Source organism: Planococcus citri, chromosome 4, assembly GCF_950023065.1.
Source record: "Planococcus citri chromosome 4, ihPlaCitr1.1, whole genome shotgun sequence".
NCBI classification, from domain to species: domain Eukaryota; kingdom Metazoa; phylum Arthropoda; class Insecta; order Hemiptera; family Pseudococcidae; genus Planococcus; species Planococcus citri.
In genome coordinates, this window is record NC_088680.1 from 33690770 (window position 1) to 33711145 (window position 20376).

At 34.9% G+C, this 20376-nt stretch overlaps 1 protein-coding gene across 3 annotated transcripts; it reads right to left on the reverse strand.

The window, feature by feature from the left end:
- Positions 1 to 265: 265 nt before the first annotated feature.
- LOC135845744 (phospholipid-transporting ATPase VD) lies at positions 266 to 19380 on the reverse strand. 3 transcript variants are annotated; one of them, XM_065364553.1, is made up of 23 exons: positions 19076 to 19379; positions 17419 to 18273; positions 13123 to 13327; positions 12628 to 12820; positions 8929 to 9191; positions 8229 to 8378; positions 8046 to 8153; positions 7109 to 7351; positions 6556 to 7033; positions 6317 to 6469; positions 6073 to 6228; positions 5775 to 5996; positions 5429 to 5690; positions 5062 to 5223; positions 4771 to 4925; positions 4489 to 4691; positions 4279 to 4402; positions 4048 to 4205; positions 3873 to 3977; positions 3470 to 3657; positions 3255 to 3395; positions 2971 to 3026; positions 266 to 1346 (listed from the first exon to the last, which is right to left on the reverse strand). In XM_065364553.1, exons 2-23 carry the CDS (start codon positions 18261 to 18263, stop codon positions 1333 to 1335), a joined length of 4584 nt encoding a protein of 1527 aa, XP_065220625.1. In that variant the 5' UTR covers positions 18264 to 18273; positions 19076 to 19379; the 3' UTR covers positions 266 to 1332. The 3 variants fall into 3 exon arrangements, with proteins under 3 accessions (XP_065220625.1, XP_065220626.1, XP_065220628.1); XM_065364554.1 differs by lacking the exon at positions 19076 to 19379 and adding an exon at positions 18560 to 18789; XM_065364556.1 differs by lacking the exon at positions 2971 to 3026 and having other exon boundaries at positions 19076 to 19380.
- Positions 19381 to 20376: the final 996 nt, after the last annotated feature.

Below are 20376 nucleotides of genomic sequence, written 5' to 3' on the forward strand. Positions count from 1 at the left end.
AACCGACGATCAATCTCAAGTTCAACCAAACGACGACTCGACTCAACACGTATAATCGATCATGCAACACCGACGATCATTTGAATTTCAATATCACGCGAGAAAATTCTTCAGTCGACGACAACGCTTCGAAAATCACGACGACGAAACGAAATCAATTCCTTCGATCCGGCCAACAATTCGCGAATATCGATAAATCGTATTACTTCGAATAACTCAACCGACGACGACGACGACGAGATCTGGAGACAAATTAGAACAACGATATGGTTAACATATTTACTTTTTTAAACAGTAAAATACACAATTGAAAAATATCACTATTCAGTACAGACTAAATCTCGAATAACTAAACAATAAAATTTTTTACAACATGTGTAACTTTATAAGGCAATTAGATGTAATACAGGTAGATAGGTGAACTACACTGTAAAGAGGTATTTGCACCGAGTTTTAAAAACACTTGGTAGGTTTACGTAAAAAAAAAAAGAGAAAAAAATTGCAGAACATTAAATGAACTGCAATCGACGAAAAAAAAATATACGAAAAGACATGGTTCGCTTTAACCTTTTGAGTCTCTAGCATCACGAAAACATAACATTACCATGCAACACGAAAAAAGTTCGATTTTTTCCTTCCTTTCTTTTTTTGAACACATAAAAAACACACACTTCCAAGAGGTAACTGTGATTCATTATATTTTCACAGACTTGAGAATTTAATGTTTTTGAAATTAAAACGAGCGAATGAAAATAAAAATGCCGAAAGTATATCCTATATCACGCTATAATGTCCCTTTAATTATTGTAAAAACTTAATAATGAAAAAAAATCGCAATAAAAACATTACAGAATAACGATAACTTATCAAATACAAATTTGATATACTAGTAAAAGATATCGTTGATAAAAACATTTATAACAACTTTTTTTTATTCTTTTCGATGATAAATAAATAATTTAAATGAAATGATAAAACATGTACAAGTAAAATAACAAAACGAAAAAAAAATGTAAATAAAAAAATATTATAGGAGGTGAGTTTTTTGATTGAAAAATCGCAAGGGAGCGTTCACATTCACACAGACAGATACGCGTACACCCACATACATATACACAATACGAAGAGTATTTTTATAGTATAAGTATAAAGCGAAACGATACCTCCAGGAAATAATCACAGCCAATTCAACATATTTAAATCCGAGTTTTTTTTGTTTTTTAATATTTTCAAACATTAGAAAATTGTCAAGTAACTTTTCATTTCTTCTTCCTGTGTGACGTATTCAACCAACAGCCGTCAGAATACCAGGTGGCTTCTTTTCTTTACCAATCATCTCAGACGCTCTGAGGTGGACAGAAAAAAAATTAAAAATTAAAAATTAGAAAAATCTACTAATTACCGAAGCATTAGGGGTAAAAATATTGAAACACATTCAACCAATAAAGCTAGTCAGGAGCTGAAAATCAACCAAATAACAGAATACCACGTTACTACCGATGCTAAAATACTGGTATGTTTATTTCATGTATGTAATATGTATGTACAATCGTAGGTATACATAAATGTACGATGTTTTGTTAACTTTGAAAGGGAAATGAGTGGAATGAAATATATAGGGGGGGAGGGGTATAGGTTATCATGAATATGCATCGATTACGTAATCTATGCGGAATGAAAATGCGACCTTCATCATCAAGTACATCAGTGGGTTAATTAGTAGATTTAGAAAATCGAAAAATGAAAACAAAGAAAGGTAACTTACAAATCATTCCATTTTTTTCAATTCTCAACACCGAAAAATTAATTCCTTCAAAATTTCTGAGATGAAAATTTTAAAAAAATACGATTTTTTTTGTAACTGAGTATTTTTGCAAAACTTTGGTCAACTTCCACTTTGATTTATCAATTTTCAACCAATTTCATTTCAAAAAATTTTCCAAAAAGTTTTTGCTTCAAAATATTTTTTTATCACATCAAAGTGTTGATGAAACTGCGTAGATTCATTTTTTTTTCTAATTTTTCCTTTTTTTATAATATTCTGTTTTGTTTTGCCAGGAAATTACTCAGATATTTTCACATTTGATATCTACTACACATTCTAAATTGGCCTCATTCGCAAAAACAGACGGGAGAAAAGGTCCTAAAAACAGAAAAATTTCAACGAAGGACAGCAGACGTTGAAAATTCACTATTGCCATCTAATAATATAGCCGGCATACGCGGGTAGGCAATTACAATTCGAAAAAGTTAACAAAACATGAAAATGATCAACCCATCACCGAGACCGATGTATCAAGTATCAACCATCTACCTTTTAGCTACAAGAATCATTACGAGTAATTCTATTAAATACCAAACCATTCTTTAAAATACCAATCATTTTAAAATTACCAAACTTGATTAAGTATGCATAATAGTAGTAATAGAATAATAGTAGGTACATTCAAATCACATGCAAATAAACTTTCAAACCAAACAAAAAACCAAACCACACTCAAATAATCATCTGACACCTTTCAAAAATCTAATCAGTAGAAATTCTATCAAGAACGTAATAAGCTTGGTAAAATAGATGTACTTTCTGAGAGCTAAACCGGTGCAAACAATGAAGGCTGTGGCCAACTCATCTTATTCTACGTTTGCAACTCTACCGGTATCTTTTGATATTGATACGAAAATAATTTTGTTCGCATTATCTCAAAGAAACAAAAAACAAGCCAAGCATTGTTTATCTTTGATCATTTGAACACTGAAGAATGAATAAGTTAGATAGAATGTCAATGTACATAGAATTAGAAAGCGATACTAATAGGTAAGTATATTCATGTACCAAGAAAAGCCACACTTCGGTTAGGTATTGTCTCGAAAAAGCCAACCCGCGATCAACACACGCAAAATTAGCTACAACTACGTTTTAAATAGAAAAAAAAGAACGCTATGTAGATAATTTCTCAACCGAATACATACCATCTAATTGGGTAACCAAGTCTGCTTTTGTTTTTCCGAATAAACGTCTATAAGCTCTATGTGATATAAAAAATTTTCATTCAGTTCGACACGGTCGTATAAAGAAAAACGTTATAAAACTATTCTTAAAAGTATTAAAACTTAAAAACGTGATACATTCTTTCAACGAGGGACTTCATTTCCTTCCCATTCAATCAAGACTTTATTCTCAAGGAGGAATACTGTCCTTAACATGAAAATTGATCACTTGAAGACGTAAAAAATTAATCCAAATTTAATCATACCTGTATATCGAAGATGCCGAAGTCGATCTGGACCACGACACTAGGAAATTCTCTTTACGCCGAGTAGCTCTACGATTATCAATCACAGCTTTTGTCACATCATCGGGCATTAAAGAATTTTTCAAACTATAAAATATGAATCTGAAAAACAAACGAGTGATGAAATATTGTACATTCTAAGCATTTCAACTAATAATGTAAAAATCGTAACTTACCGAGGTAATAATGCGAATAACGTCGATATGAGGATCAGTAACCAATAAGAAAATGTGCCCAAGGTATTTTTCAATACCCACGTGTTCGACGGGAGGTCGATACATTGAAAACAAACAGCGTTATAAAAAAAAGTAAATGCGTAAAACGAGCCCAAGGAAACTATCAAGGAAATCCAATGAATAATGTTCTGTAAACAACCATGATATTGGTGAAATTTCAAATATAAAACATGTGTAGGAGATGTGGTAGGTAATCAAATTTTGGAAATAAGTCTCGGAGTCTCAGTTCGCAGAAAAAACTGGACATTTTTGCGCTGGTTGATTTTCACCAAAATTCCACCCAGAGACTTCCATAAGTTGATTGCCACAACTCGTAATTCATTTTTTAAAAATTCCTACTCACCCAAGATCTCATTTCTAGGCAGCCTTGTAGTAACATAGTGAACATACAAGAAGTCACCACCGACATACCGAACTCCCATATACCAATATCGGAACCATCGTAACACTGTAACAATTTTATCAATGTAAATCTTGTCCGAGTACCGTGTTTGTATTTCAAAATACAATCCAATTACCCAAAATGCGAAATAAAATATCACTAAGCTCTGATAAATAGCATCTAGTATGGTTAACCAGAATGAATACGATCGATAAACCGATCCTAGGCGTCCTTTATTGTACAAGTTCGGCTGCGCTAATAGTAACTCTTCAGGTGCATCTTGATCGTATACTCCTGCAAAACAAATTCGAGTTATTGAAAAAATTCAAGCTTCTCGTTTTCGGCAAATTCAAGAAATCTTATTTACCTATCACAAGCGGTGGAAACGAGGTAAAAAATAAATTATATAACATTAAATACATTTGATCAATCATCACAGTTCCGGAAAATCCGCAGAATAACTGGTACCAAAATATTAAAAATACGAAAATCTGCGAAAAACAATTCAAAACGAATTTTAAATTAGAATACTGCAATCGTCGACAATTTTCACCAGTACCTTTTTTGGTATACTTACAGCATTTTTATAAAAAAAATACAGCACCATGTTGGCCAATCGGTCGTAACTCCAATGGCCGTGAACCAATAAAAATCGCTCCAAATATTTAAACCTAGATAAGGCGAAATCTGAGGCCATCACAGCTTGCATACCCTCTTGACCGGAAATACCAATACCGACATCAGCGGCTTGGATCATTGATACATCGTTAGCTCCATCACCTGAAATATACCGAACAATAGAATAAGTAATTCTTCGATCGTGAAATGGTCTAATTTCATAGTTCATTCGTTGCCTTACCTATAGCTAAGGTGCGCATTTGCAACTTTTCTTTCACAACTCTCACTATATATGCTTTTTGCAACGGTGTCGATCGACAGCATAACACAGACGTGCAATATTTGGTCAATCTTAAGAAAGGAACTTGTAAATTGGAACGTCGATCTAAAATAAATCTGTAACATTTGTTTGAAAAAGAGAAATAACACGAATTACTTCAACATCCGGTTATTCGACAAAAGTAAAGAATACCTTGGCCGAAACTAAAATCGTAAAAAAAGGAACAGGTTCAATTTTCAATATTCTACTTACGTTAAAGTTTTACCATCAACTACCAAAGCTCGTTGCTTGTCAGTAATCCGACTGGACGAGGAATGATCCAAAAATGGTAACGTTTTCGATTTCGTTTTTTTTAATAAGGGTACAAACGACAACAATCCAGAATCACTTTTACTACTAATTGCACTATCAGCACTAAAATCAAGAAAATGTTTACACTAATTATGGTGGCCTAAAGTCGAGGTACCTCGGCTCAGAAGAGAAAAAAATTAAGAAAAAAAAACGAGGTACTAATCTTACATTCTAATATAAGCGTTTCATCGAAACCTATGCTTATGAGCTATGTACATGCCTGTAATATAGCTATAATTAAGAACTACTCTTCGATGAAGCTAGTTACCTTTCGTCTTGCATTCGCATCACAACCGAGTTTTCGATCTCTTTCAAATAAAAAGTTATTAAATTCTCGGCGGCGTCTTTCGATCGAGCGGTCAACTTGATGATCTCCATTTGAGCGCTGAACAGTTTCGAAGAGTAAGCTACGTTAATAGCTGTCTCCGGTTTATCACCGGTCAGAACCCAGATGACGATACCAGCCGACCTCATGGCATGAATGGTTTCAGGAACACCTTCTTGCAGACGATCTTCGATACCAGTTGCGCCTAAATTGAAAATTTTCCAAATATATGTAAGTGAAACAGCCTCGATGTGCTTTTTATATGTGATTTCTAAAAATTATAATTTACCAAGGAGAGTGAAATTCTTCTCGACCTCCGAATACGACTTCATTAATTTCTTTTCGCGATCATTCATCGAAAGTTCAGCTTCTTGGTTACGTTTAGCCCAATCGTTGTATTCTTTTTCGGACATGACTCGTTTGGCCATCACCAAAACACGTAAACCTTGTTTGGCATATGTGTTTAGATGCTGCTGGGTTCGATGGATTATCTTCTGCGTTTCTGGATTGCCTAAACAAGAGCACGATAGAAATGAACAAAAGAATTCTCACGAAACCAGTTGTGGAAAAACATTATTGAAACTTACTGGTCGGTGGTAGCAAAGGTAAAATGGTGGAATCGGCGCCCTTGCAGAAAACAGTGATTTCTTTGGTAACTGGGTGCCGTAGAATAATTGACATACATTTACGAGACGAATCAAACGGCAGAATGTTTAATACATCGAATTCTGCAATATTGTTTCCTGTAACAATCGTCATAAAACCGATTAAAATCTTGTACAATTCATACATTTTTTCAATTTAATTCTTTTTGATAAAACAACAACTCACCTGGCATAATGACTGTGGCCATCATAGGAGATCTTTTAATCAACCTGACATTATACCTATACGCTGTTTCGACCAAAGCTAACTCATCTGGACTTTCAGCCTCGAAAATAGGTTTAACTACGTTGGGCGATTTAATCTTGGTTTTCGATATACCTGCACACAAAATAAAAATAATTACAACCATTTACAATTTCCGTAACAAATAATTATTTCTTCAAATTCAAATCTCTTCCACTAACCATTTTTACTACTACCCCATCTACGATTAGCGCTCGATATCAGCATAGATGGCATGTTGAGAAATTTCGGTTTCAGAAGGGTATTTCTGCCGAAATTTTCCAAAGTTGAGATACGCTGCCTTAACGAACTTGAGGAAGGAGACGATTCTGACGACGACGTGGCAGGTGGTGCCGTATGCGAGAATTTCTGATTGGCACGCGATGATCCGAGATCTTCACTCATGCATATTTCTTGTATAGCCGCGTTATCGGTTAAATCTTGACTTTTGCTGGACAGCATTAGGTTTCGAAAAGGATTCTTCCGAACCCTTTTTCCTTGGTTCTTGTATCGTAAATTTTCGGCTATTTCAACCGATTGCGAATTTGGAAATGTTGAAAATGGAGCCGAACTCGAAGTAAAAGATACGTTAGATGATTGCTCTTCGCTTATCACCATGTCTTGATTGCTGGTTTCTAGTTTTTCTTCTTCGACGCTGAGCTGTACGAAGAGAAAATATCTTGTTGAAAAATGTTCATTTCATTATTTTACTCGTCACATTTTTTCTATACGAACCTCGTTTTTATGGGAATGAGAAGATATCACAACAGTATTGCACAGCGCTAAGACTAACATAAATTCTTGCACTCTTTTCGAATGGATCACGTTTGGTTTTGGCGGGTAATTTTGATTCATCGGAAAGAAAGCCATTTCACCTTCGTTGGGCGAGTATTCTTCGGTGGTATCGACATTATTCAAGTCTTCGAGCAATTTTTGGTTTAAATTTAAAGGAGTACATTCCGTTTTCGCCAACATATTCTGGAAAGAAAGAAAAACACGAGAAAACAATAGATTAGAGTTATTTTTACCAGGATCAAATTATGGCGTAATTTAATTTCCGACTGAAAGGGCAATTAGATACGAAGAAATTGTGTTATTATTGGGCTATTTGCCAAAACCAACGAACAAAATCGATAAAAAAAATACATTACTACCGGTTACTCAATTCCCATATGTAAACGCCTGGCTACTTGACAGTTTTTAATAAAACATTATTTTTATAGCCTTTACGAAACATTCGGAGAATTTTTCCAAAAATCGATACAGGATGTCTAAGATAATCTCCAAATTGAAATGATGAATTTTTAAAGATTTTTTTTAGCATCGAATCGAAATTTTTGAATGAATTTTTAGTCGATTGTAAGTGAAAAATGCAAGGCTTCTGAGTCAAATAGAGGAATTTTTCAGTATTTTTTCGATTTTCAAGAGTCGTATCCAAAAAATCAGAAGATATAAAAACTTGGATGATCGTGTTGAAAGGCACCAGGGAGAGGTTCAGTGGGATTGGATCGAAAAAATTATTGAACTCAATGCCTTCAAATCAGTACCAGTCAATAGATCACATCGCTTTTCAAGTTTTTTTGAATTTTGACTAAAACTACTGTTGGCCCTCATACCTTCCAGCAGGGCAACAATTTCTCAAAAATTTCCACTGCCACCTTCTAGAACTTACCAGAACAGGTGCTGGATGATTATAATCCACTCCAGCGATGGTACACCGCCGAAACAGCATTTTATTTTCCGTTAACGTTCCGGTTTTATCCGAAAATACATATTGAACCTAGAATCAAGATATTTCGATAAAAAAATTCGTCTCGCTTTATAAAATAATAATATTCCGGATAAAATTTCCAACCTGTCCTAACTCTTCGGTAATATTCAAAGCTCGACATTCGATTCTTTTATTAGTTTCCGTGTCGTACAATTTACTATTATTATGTATATGATACACTTGTAACAATTTCGTCATTTCAATGGTAACATACAGCGACAAAGGAATCATAACCTGTAACACGAACGTAAGCGTTAAACTCCTCGTTTTGAAAAATTCTTCTCGATATACATAAATACACAGGGTGTTCCGAAAACACCTCAAACGAGACCGGTAAAAAAATAAATCAAATAACAATATCGTAGGGCGTCTGTTTAATTTCACGGTACATAGACGATTTCCGACAGATCCGTCATCGTATAACAGCTGATTTCCTGTCCCTCGTAATGATTTTCGGAACACCGTGCGGTTCAAGTGACACGATACAATACAAATGTAAGAAAAGAGGGAAAACCAATAGCGAGTGAAGGGGTATCAGCGGCGGCACCGCGCACGATGCGAAACAAAGTACAACAATGTAATAAAAAACCGCAAGGTCAAACGCGTATGGAGAGACAGCGATAGCACAACGTCAATTATCATCCGTTCTCGAGGAAGAAAGAAAGAATGAGAAAAAAAAGACCGAATTAATCGCCATGAAGGACTGTGTCTTTCGTTGCATCGTGCTCAATGTTAGCACACGTATCTTGGTCGTAAGCAAACCGCATATACATGCACGACTTACTTGTAAGATAATAATAAATGTACAAAAAGTCAGCAATCCTTCGAATCGTGGAACATCAGCTTCTTCCTCGAACGGGATAAATGGTATATTTTTGATGGACAATGTGAAAGACTTGAACCATATGGTGTTTCCGATCGATCCGAAGAGGCATAACACCACCAATATCACAACGCACCACATTATATCACCGTTCATTTGTTTCTCCAGCGTCGACCGCTTGTATCGTGGACCGTTATTGTTCAACATCGCTTTCGTCTCGTGACCTGATAAAAATGAAAAAAAAAATTGAAATAAAATTGATCAACGTGAATAAAATTAAGCCATTTTCATTCAAACGAAATTGTACATATCCTTTTAACATTAAATTCACTCTCCATAATTTCGCAAATCATAGGATCATAAATTTAATGGATACTTCCAGCTATTATCTTTCAAAATTGGTCATTTCCATAGGGTATTATCGAATCATACATATTTCATTCCCTCTATAATCTTACCAATATTCGAATAAATTGCCATAATAATCCACCTAATCATTTCTTCCTGAGAATCTACACAGCACTTCAATGAAAAGTCATTATCGAAGCGCGAAGCCATGTACCTAATATAATTAACTTTACCTTAATTTTTTCAAAATTTAAATAAACAATTTTTTATTCATAATAAATACCATTAAATAAGTTTTCTTTTTCTCCCATACTTTCAAATTAACGAACAGACCCCACCAAAAAATAAAAAAACTCAACCAAAACACCCACATTAATATACTCAAATTGGAATCCCAGACGTACCCCACGTTTGCTATCAAACCCACTCAACTCTACCCAAATTTGATCGCGACAACGTGCCATAAAATAATTCTGGTCTCCATTATCATCGTAATCATTGTCGTCGAACGATGCACACGCACACGACGATGCTCGTTTACTTTGTAATTAGATTTAAATGCGTGATATGTCGCGATTCTCTTTCTCTCTCTCTCTTCATTCCTTAATTATGTAGGCGCTTAATAAACCAGCTCGTACGAGAGAATTATGTAGACGTACGAGTATTGGGCGTTTTTGCTCATTTGCAGCTACACTATACCGTCACCAGTGTCGAGGCCCTTCTACCTTCCCACTCCTCCCAACGTTTTTCTTATTATTTTAATTCCCTCCAGCATAGAGGTACGCAGTGAAGGTGTTACAAACGTTCAGTTTTCAACTGTCGTTTTGATAGCACGAATTAGGTACCTTACCTACTCTGTTGAACTAAATTTCACCATGGGGTGGAGTTTTTTTAATCATTTTAATTTAGAGATTAATTAATCCGCGACGTGGTTTCAAGAGCAGTAGGGTAACCAAGAGGCGGGGGAAAGAGGCATCCAGAATATACTGGTTGGTGCCAAATCGAGGAATTATTCGTTCGACGTTGCATTATTATTTTTAACGTAATACTTCGGCGGATCGTGTCGTAAATGTAAATAGCTTTCAGTGCATTTTTTTTCGAGGAACAATTTTTATGAAATTGGACAAATGAATTGTACGAAAAGACTATGTAACTCTAGATTTTAACATTCAATCCAGAAATATGTATATGAGGAAAAAAATAATTTTTGAAAATAAATTTGTTTTTTTTTTCAAATTAAAGGGGTTGCTGTAAGTATCAAAAAAAATATCCACGTTTCTTGAAAAAAGTTATGACAATGGAGTTCAAAACAGAGCAAAAAATTTCAACACCGAATTTGAACCCTGCATCAACCAAATGGGAATGCCAACCAAAAAAAATGTTGAATTTCATGTTAGAAATGATGCTGTTATTCAAGTTGAAGCCATCAATAATTATTATTGAAGATAATTTACTCTTCCTTCTCTTTTCAGGGGTACCTGAAAAATTATTTTTTCTGAATTCCTCCAAAAAAATTCGTAGAAAACTGGAATTTTTTTTAATGCCTTACTGTATTAATTGAATGGTAACGGGGGGTTTCCATCTGCAGAATTTTTTCCAAAGTTCTTCAGAACTGACCGGCCATTTGATTCCTCATCAAGTCGAACAAGAAAATCAATATTCTCAAAATCGAGCGTTTCGATTTCCTTCAAAAGAATTTTGATGATTTTTTGGTTGAAAGGGGGGGGGGTTCTATTCATTTTCGCCATATCCTGTACGCTAGAAACCATGAGAGGCTAAACAAGTAGGTCAGTGGCCTCAAGAGCCCAGAAACGCAGACAGACGACCTTGGAAAGCCATATTGGCGAGGCAATGACCTTAATAGACCAAAGAAACAGGCAGACAGATAACCTAGGAAAGCCAGACAGGCATGTAGACAACCTCAAGAGGCCATGACAGTCAGAGAACCATGATAGGCTGGACAGGTAGGTCACTGACCTTACAGGCGCGTATAAACGTGTCAATAACCTTAATATGCCGGGGTCAGACGACCTTGGGAAATTATATTGACGGGTCAATGACCTTGATAAGGCAGCCAGGCGACCTCGAGAAGCTAGTTAGATAAGTCAATGACCTCAAGAGGTCATACCGACAGGCCAATGACCTTAAGAGGACAGACAGACAGACAAACAGACACACAGTCGATTCTGAGAAGCCAGACATACGGGTCAATGACCTTGAAAGGCTAGACAGGCAAACAGACAGCTGACCTAGGGTGTCAAACAAAAGAATAAATCTAGTGACATGTGGATTGTGGAACTTTCAAAAATCAATTTCTGTCATTTGTCAGACTTTGAGAACTTGGAGGGGGGGGGGAATAAATAATTTCTAAATTAAGTCAAATTTTTAAAATTCACTTTTTGATATTTTGTCAAACATTTTTGTGGAATTCTAAGCAGTGAGCTGATATAAACAAAAACCATATCCATGATTTAAAACTTTTCTGGGAGAGGAGACTTCAATTTCATTTCACTCAAATCTTGACATTTTTTCAATTTAGAAAATTCATAACTTATAGATTGAATGAAAAAAGTTATCACCACCTTTTCAACACTACCATAATTTGTAGGCCTTATTAGGTACCCTGTTTTCCAAATTCTAAGAAAACGTCAAGTAGGCAGAAAAATTATAATAGCATCTTCCTAGAATTTTATAACTCTACCCATATTCATGATTGTTTTTACCCCACTATTTAACAAATCAAAGTTCACAATCCCTTCAACTTCGAGAGTAGGCAAAAACGTACGATGGTAAAATTTCATTCAATTTTCAAAATACCATCAGCTCGCATGGTCAAAATTGGTTTCGACATTTTTCTCAGCCGTCATCTGACCCCTTGGTTAAGCACACGCCAAAGGTAGATCGCCTGTCTGCAAATATCGAAGGCATTTTGTAGCCTCTTTGTGTACAAGAAAACGCCCATAATTTAATTCATTCTTAGAATCATATTTCTCTTAACTATAAACCAATCACATCTCGTTTTGAAATCCAATTCCCTGAAAGACTGAAACGTTATTCAAACGCACATAAACTTCTCCACCGACACCTACGTCCTTAAACTACATAAACTATACACATCATTTCACCCGACAATCGATATTGCGTCATAAACTTCAACCAGAAAGATAGGTGGAAAAAAACCGCCGTTATCTTTCACACCTTGACAGAATGAGAAATATTCATCACACATGGGACTCGGTCGGTCTGTTTCGGTAGTAGGGTTAGTCTGTGTCAGTGCAGTTTGGGAAAAACAATGCGAAAAGCTTTAATTACCCGCATACACGACGATTCCCTCGACGAAGTCGGTATTTTTTAGGATACAATCTCTTAGCAGGAGATTCTCGGTAGACACGGGTACTTTTTCACCACTCGGATGAATAATGGCGCCGTGAAATCGGTAAATTTTAGTAGTAGGTGATTCGACTTCGATACTGCTGCGAAACAGGGAAGGTGAAAATGTCCTATGCTGAAATTCAGATAAGGAAAAAAAATCGATTAGGTACAATATGAACAGAACAAAAATAATTATGTAACTCGGTGACGTGAACTTTTCAACAAGAGCACGTGATTCGATAAACCAACTGTGGCGTAATTAACGCCGCTAAGCTACGTTTTTTTTCTCTTTCGTAAATTACTATTCATATCTAATCAATTTGGTTGCACATATAAAAAATCAATTTACTAGCAAAGTTTATACGTTAAATGAATCGTAAAAACAAAAGCAATGTTTGGCTCGAAAGCTTATACAGCGAGCAGGGTTCAATTTACCTTGTTCACGAAACAAGATGCGACTTGTCTTTGTTTCAAATTAGATTCGCCGTCTAAATTACAAGTATCGATGTAACATAGACCATGAGGGTCGCTGCATTTCAGCACCAATATGTCGGCTGGAATCACTTCGTTGTTTTGTAATTGAACGATATCACCTGGCCTGACGTCTTGCCATAGAACTTTCCTGAAACATTCTTCCTCGCTGTGGGAAATAAAATAAGGGTATAAATTCGACGAAATTGCAGATTTATATTCAAATTCGTGTATAGGGTAGTATTTATGGATACAGAATATGAACCAGCAATATGAACGAAATATCGAAACGTATCGTAACCTATTGAAATCGATAGGTCTATTTTTGGAAGATATATGATTCATCGGAATAATTTTACAAGATTATCGAACATTCGTCTTGGGGATTTTATCGTGTTTTCTTTTAATTAGATTAGGTATGATAACTGCTTAACTGATATCATAGCTCAGTCTAATTATTTGAAAAAATGAAATGGTATTTCTACAAAATTATTTCAAATCATCGAATTCATTCCTTTAATAAAAATCAACTCATTTTCTTTTTATACAAATTAAACAGGTAGTTGAAAAATACGAATTGATGAATTTTTCGGCACAAATTGAGAAAATTCAGATGATTAATTATTTTTATCAATAGTTGAAGCTCATTAAGTATGTACAAAATGACTAATACTGCGATGCAGCGTGATTCAAATAGCATGTATGTCCAAAAAATAAACTCTAATTAAACGAATTTCGAGAAAAATTATTTTTTCACCATTTGGAGTGATAGAATAAGTTTTCAATGATATGTTTGATCCTAAAAAATACTGATAATTACTTCCAGAACCACTTAAAAATTATAGATAAGTAAAAGTCAACACATCTGTTCAAAATTTCAAGGGTCGACATTTATTTTTACAACGCAATTTTTTCCCTATCTCGCAGAGAAACCGGCAAAAGTACTCAAAATCTTTCTCGTGTAAATATAGAATTATCAACTTCCATTCAATCCTCTCGTCAATTCATCATATCTAACTTTGTTTGCAAAAAAAATTGAAATGTGTAATCAACTCCTGAACCGATTAAAAAATTTCATGTTTCCGTTAGTAACAGAAAATGAAGGCAATATGTCACAAGCCAAAGTTTTTTTTCCGTTTTTTATTTCTTTGCTGATTTTCACATTTTTAAAACTGAAATCGAGCAATTTCAAAAAAGTGCCAATGATAAGTACCTACTTTTTATTCTCTTTCAACGTGAGCCATAAGCTGAATGTTGAACTAAAAGTCAATAAAAAACCCCTGTTTTCAAAAGTGATATTCCTAATTATTATTTTCAAGCCTATAGGTACATTTTTTTTCAGTTTGTACGACCTTGACAGGAAAGGGGGAGTAGAGACGAAAAACCTCGCATCATTTTCTAAAAAATTATATTCTTGGCATTTCTAAATCAGTTTTGGCATTTTCAAAATCATCTTGAACTTTGGAACAAAAATTCTTCCATTCTTGAATTTTTCAGGTTTAAGAAAACTAATTACTCAATTGAGCTTCAAAAATTGCATTTCATTTGAAAATCCTAAAGCCGAAGTTCTTCTTTTTTTTCAAACTGAAATTCTTGGTTTTTTTGTCACAAAAAATTCAGTTTTACCAAATCTGCAAAAAATCCCAATCATTAAAGAAGACCCAAGCTTAATCAAAATTGTCAAAAAGTCCTGTTTTTTGCCAAAATTTCTAGAAAAACCTCGACAAAAATTGCCAAAAAATCTAGCACTTTTTTGCAAAAATTGCGCGTGCATTTTTTTTTTGAAAAATCTCAAAAACATAGTTTTTTGGTGATAATCTGCCCATGGTTTGTCAAAATTGCAAAAAAAATCCCCTCTCTTCTATTACGATTTTCCCTGACTTTTCCAGGTTTTCCAGACCAATTTTCCCATTTTTCCAGGGCATTTCTTTTTCTATGCTTACCCCAACCTTTAATTGAAGAGGATTTGTCGGGGAAGGGGGGGGGTGATTTTATTTCATCAGCTTCTCTTCGACCTGGATACATCTTTGGATATAAAAAACAGCTAAACTTCAATTATTAACTTTTTAAATCAAAAATAAATAAATAATAATAATAAATAAAACATGCATCAATTTTGGCCAATTGATACAATATTCATACGACTTATGAAAATTTTTCTTCTGTTTTTTGGATTTTTGGAGGCCTGAAAATGTGAAATTTGTGTTTTTCAAAATGAGGAACAAATTGGCCCGAGCGAAGCGGGGGCTAAAACTTTTGAAAATTTTCATTACGAGATGCCTAAAAACGAGGTTTTTTAATGCGAAGAGTTTATTTTTTGGTTTCTAAAATTTTAATATTGGAATGATGTTTTTTGGAAGAAGTTACTTTTGAAAAATAGGCGCAGCTTCTGAAAATTTGCATTTCGAGAGGCATAAAAACGATCGAGGTTTTTTCATGTGAGGACAAGTAGTTTTTTTTGGATTTTAAAATTTTAGAATTTGAATGATATTTTTTTCGAAGGAAGTTGATTTTGACAAAGAAAACAGAACACGCCCAAGCGAGGACGAAAGCTCTTGTAAATTTATATTTCGAGATGCATAAAAACGATGGTTTTTTAAGGGTTCATTTTTTGGTTTCAAAACTTGATTTTTATTATCTAGAATAATGTTCATCTTGCTGTGAAAAAGAAAAGAAAACAAGCCCGAACGAAGCGAGGGCAAAAGCTTTTGAAAATTTGTCTTTCGAGAAGTAAAAAATAATGTTTTTCTTTCATCACCGGTCCTGATCCAAAATTTGCAATTAATCGTTTTTTCAAAATTCCAGGGATTTTGCGTGAAATTTACGAAATTCTTTGACTTTTCCAGGTTTTCCAGGCTTGTGGACACCCTGTACTAAAATTGCAAGAACAAGGTGTCTATTAAATCGAAAAAGTAAGAGGATGACCTTTATTAGAATGACTAAATTTCCCCTTTTTAAACGACCTATTTTTAAAATTACGTAGGTTTGAAATTCCACATTGATGGATGATTTTTATAGAATTTTTTCGAGCAGATTACGGGAAAAATAACGAAGAAATTCCACCACGTCAGGACTTTTCAAAATTTCAGAGTTGATGACGCTACTCAATATCGCTGAAATTCCACCAACTTTTATGATAATTTTACAATGAATATTATGCTTTGCGCGTTTGATTTTTTTTACAATTTCATTTCGTTTTGATATTTGATCATTTTTTCGTAATTTTCACAATTTTTTTTTTACATAGGTACCTAACTGAGCACTTTTGCGAAATTCTGCTCCATTTTTACTTTGATTCATCAATTTTTGGCCAATTTTATTTCAACAAATTTTCAAACAATTTTTGAAAAAAAAATTTGTTCCATAGGTACTCGTATTCTAATTATTTATCAATTTATGATTGCAATACTTCCCGGATTTTTGACAAATTGTCATTCAATTTTGAGAATATTCGTTTAATTTTTAGTAATTCCGTTTAATTTATCACCAAAAGGATGACTTTTTGATGACTTTGATGACCTAGAAATAATTCTTACACTTGGAGATTAATCTTTCGGAGAAAATTCATGAGAATTCAGAGGTCAGGAAACATTCATCTAGAGAAATGGTCGCTTGGAGTGATATGATATGACAGTTCAAGATAATGAATTTTGGGGATAGATTGTCTCAGACTCAGAATCAAACATAGTGGCTCATTAAAGAGTAAATGAGAGCTCTCTTAATTTAGCTCAAAATATTTCGAAAATCAAACGTCTCGGAGAATAGAATCATTGATATCTTTGAAATAATGAGAGCCCTGCCAGGACTTTTGATACAACGTTTTGTGATCCTTCAAGACCCTTCCAGCATTTGGGAGCTCCAAATAATACCATAGGCCAATTGACGCCTAGTGGGCAATTCTTACAAAACAATTCAAAAATACTCTCTTAGCGCAGATTTTGAAAAAAAAATAGCTCTGAGCGTCAAGGTCCTGTCTCAGGAGAATAAATGAGATCAGAACTTTGAAATTAGTTCGATTCTTCGAATTGGAATAATATTCTAAGAAAACAATATTTCGTAAATCTGCATTCGAACGGACCAAAAACGGACAAACAAACAACTTCTCACGTACTGTATTCGTCACTGTCATATTATGTTATCGCCGCTCGATAAATTCGCCAATGATGCGTACAATGCATTCAAATTTTTCGCATCACCGATAGGAAAAATTATCGGAATGTGTGGTAATTATCGCAAATGAATCTGAGAAGAACAACTTACCCGATATAAACGTGACACGTGGAATTATTAATTCTCTTATCGCTGGCATGCCTTCGTCGATCTTCGAACAAATCTTTGACTGCAGTAACGCCTAATACGAACAACACCGGGATCATGGCGACTTCTTTGCCGAACGCATTAATCGACGGGTACCAGTTAAGTAACACGATGAATATAAAATACAGGTTGGCCACTCTGTGAAACTGCTCCAGCAGATTTTTGGGTAAAAATGATAAAAAAGTGTACTTCGTGGTACATATTTTGTTATTCTGGCACGGGCCGGATTTTTGATTATTGTTACGTTTAGTCTTAGTGAGATGATTCGGTACTATGGTTCTACTTCTAGAGTCGTCGACGAAGGCCTGTTTTTGGCGCGAGAAAAAACACAGGTATTGTTTCCACGTTGACGGCGGAGTGGTATGTCTGAGCGTGTATACAGATTCGGACCGGGACGCTTGTCTGGAGTGTCCTTTATGCCGGTCGAATAGATTATAATCGGAATCAGCATCTCGATGGCCTACCGGTAAGATGAAATCTGTCTTGGATGGTGCACGAGTATGATAATTACTTAGAAGTAATTCATTCGAGTCGATTATTTGGCCTTGCGAAAAGGCTCTTTGGTGGCCCTTTTTTAGAGCCGAAGGCCTGCCAGTGAATGACGGCGAGATGGTACTTTCAACGCCACTGTGACTGGCGCTACGTGAATGGCCTTTACTTAATTCGATTTTCCGAACTGGCAATTCTTTGTTTGCCATCGGAAAAAGATAAACAGAACACTTTTCTGATCCAGCAGAAGATTTCAATGACTGTAATAAATCTCCACTCGCGGGTAATTTGTTCGCCATATCCCAACATCTGTAAATCGAAATCAAAAGTCTATGTTACAATACAGCTAATACATAGGTTTATAGTTGTATACTCGTAGGTAGGTGTGTATGTAAAAGCTAAATGTTTTAAATCGATTTGTAATCGAAGGTTGTACTCATCTTTGGAGGCATATCACTCTTCGTTTAGATTTTATTAGTGAGTTTTATTTCCAATATACCAACGTACCAAATGATCGTCGACACAAATGCTGCGCGAAGGCGAAACATCGTGTCGAGTTTTAATACCGCGAACTAATAAATTTCAAAATAATTACCCAATAAAAACGCATAACTCCCATGCTCGTATTTATCGAATCAAACACTACTGTTCTTTAATTTGGCGTATGCGACACTTTGCTAACTAATAAAACGCTCTTCATGCTCATAGTTCTAAAAATCCAGATTGAATGATCGTCTTTCGTTCTTTCTCGTATTTAGACCCTCTGCCTCTCAACTACACTACAATGTTTTCGTATTTCGAACGTATAAAAACTACACCCGCGGTTAAATAATTAATGAAAGAGTATACCATAGGTATTTCTAGTTCACCACCTACAATATTTTTTGGTAGTTTGGAGCACCACAGATAAGAATACGTCGTGTATTTAGAGCTACTCTGGTTCTTAACCTATGAAATTCCACGATCACGACGCGATAACCGAAATGAGATTATTTTCCAATACTTCATCGATTAATATGGGAAATACAGCTAATGAATCATTGATTCCGTAACGACGTCCGTGTCGCGCGATAAATTACACGTTTTAAAACCAAATGTAAACCATTCTTACCATAATTCAATATCAAATTTTAGGACATCATGAAATACACATCGTTGATTGAATTTCTAAATGTAATCACCCGAATTTCATTTAATTTATCGATCTAAAGGCAACCAACACATAAGACCTTGAATTCTCCAATTTAACTCATAAAAAATCACAATTCTTTACTCGGAATATCAAACAAAATGTAAATAAACCACTTTGACTAACACGGCGGTTAACGGACCCATTTCAACTGGATAAAATTTTTTATACATTGTCGCACTTCGTACACACGTACACGTCATTACGCGAAATCGCACCACAAAAAAATGGTTTACTTTTACCGCGAAAATTACCGAGTATTACGAAAAAGGGGCGTGGCTGATGACGATTTTCGCGCTGCGGGGTGAGGAAAAAGCGTATCCTATCTTTGAATTTCACTTACCTACTTATTTCTTTGATGTAGTTTGCAGCACGGATTCTGGATATTTTGAACAATTTGATGGTTTTTATTTGATGAGGAGGGTGCATTTTGAATTTTCCTAAAAATTTTTTTCGAAATTTGAATTCTCTTCAAATAAACAGAGCGAGATATCACATTTCTGAATTGATTTTCAGTCCAAGGGCGAACCACAAACCCGTCGACTATGGATTTGGAATTTATTTAATTTAGGTTTAGAATTATTTAGATACCTAATGCTAATTATAATGTGGGTGCAATGATCGGTCAATTTATTCAGTCAATGTGTTCATTATATTATTTGAGCCTGCCCCAGCATAAATTTCCAAGAATGAAGTTCTCAATTTACTCCTACAGGCTACACTACACGAAAGACAGCTGTTCAAACAAGGTTCAAACATTCCTTTCCTTTGTTTACCTTCGTTGTGAAATTCTTCTACCTTCTACCTCCTTCGTAGGTATTAATTTTTTCAAAACAAGGAATTTTTCAAGTCAGACACTTTGGCAATTATGTCGGTTTAACTGAATAATAATTTGATGGTGAAACTTGCGCCCTTCACACATTTCTATTTTTTCTTTAACGTCAAACATGGCTTAGTTTAAAAATCGTAATCAACACGATAGGCCAACGTGCACATATAAAGCCAAGATCATTTATCGACAGCATAATCGAGCATATTGAACTGAAATAGCTCCATTCATCGATCACTTATAAAATCAGATTTTAATGTACTGCCAAACAAGGTGCATTCACCTTATCACATTGTATTCGTTGATTAGTATCGCGCACCTACTTCGTACCTACTAGGACCTGCTTTGAATTAAAATTAACTATCATCATCGTAGGCAATAAATGACCAATATT

Excerpts from the sequence above, each read along its gene's own strand:
- LOC135845744 (XM_065364553.1), bottom strand. The coding sequence starts at position 18,263 with ATGGCGAACAAATTACCCGCGAGTGGAGATTTATTACAGTCATTGAAA. Across the intron at positions 8,379-8,928 it reads CATTTATTATTATCTTACAA|GTTATGATTCCTTTGTCGCT; the intron begins GTAAGTCGTGCA and ends TTCGTGTTACAG. Across the intron at positions 7,034-7,108 it reads CTCATTCCCATAAAAACGAG|CTCAGCGTCGAAGAAGAAAA; the intron begins GTTCGTATAGAA and ends CTCTTCGTACAG.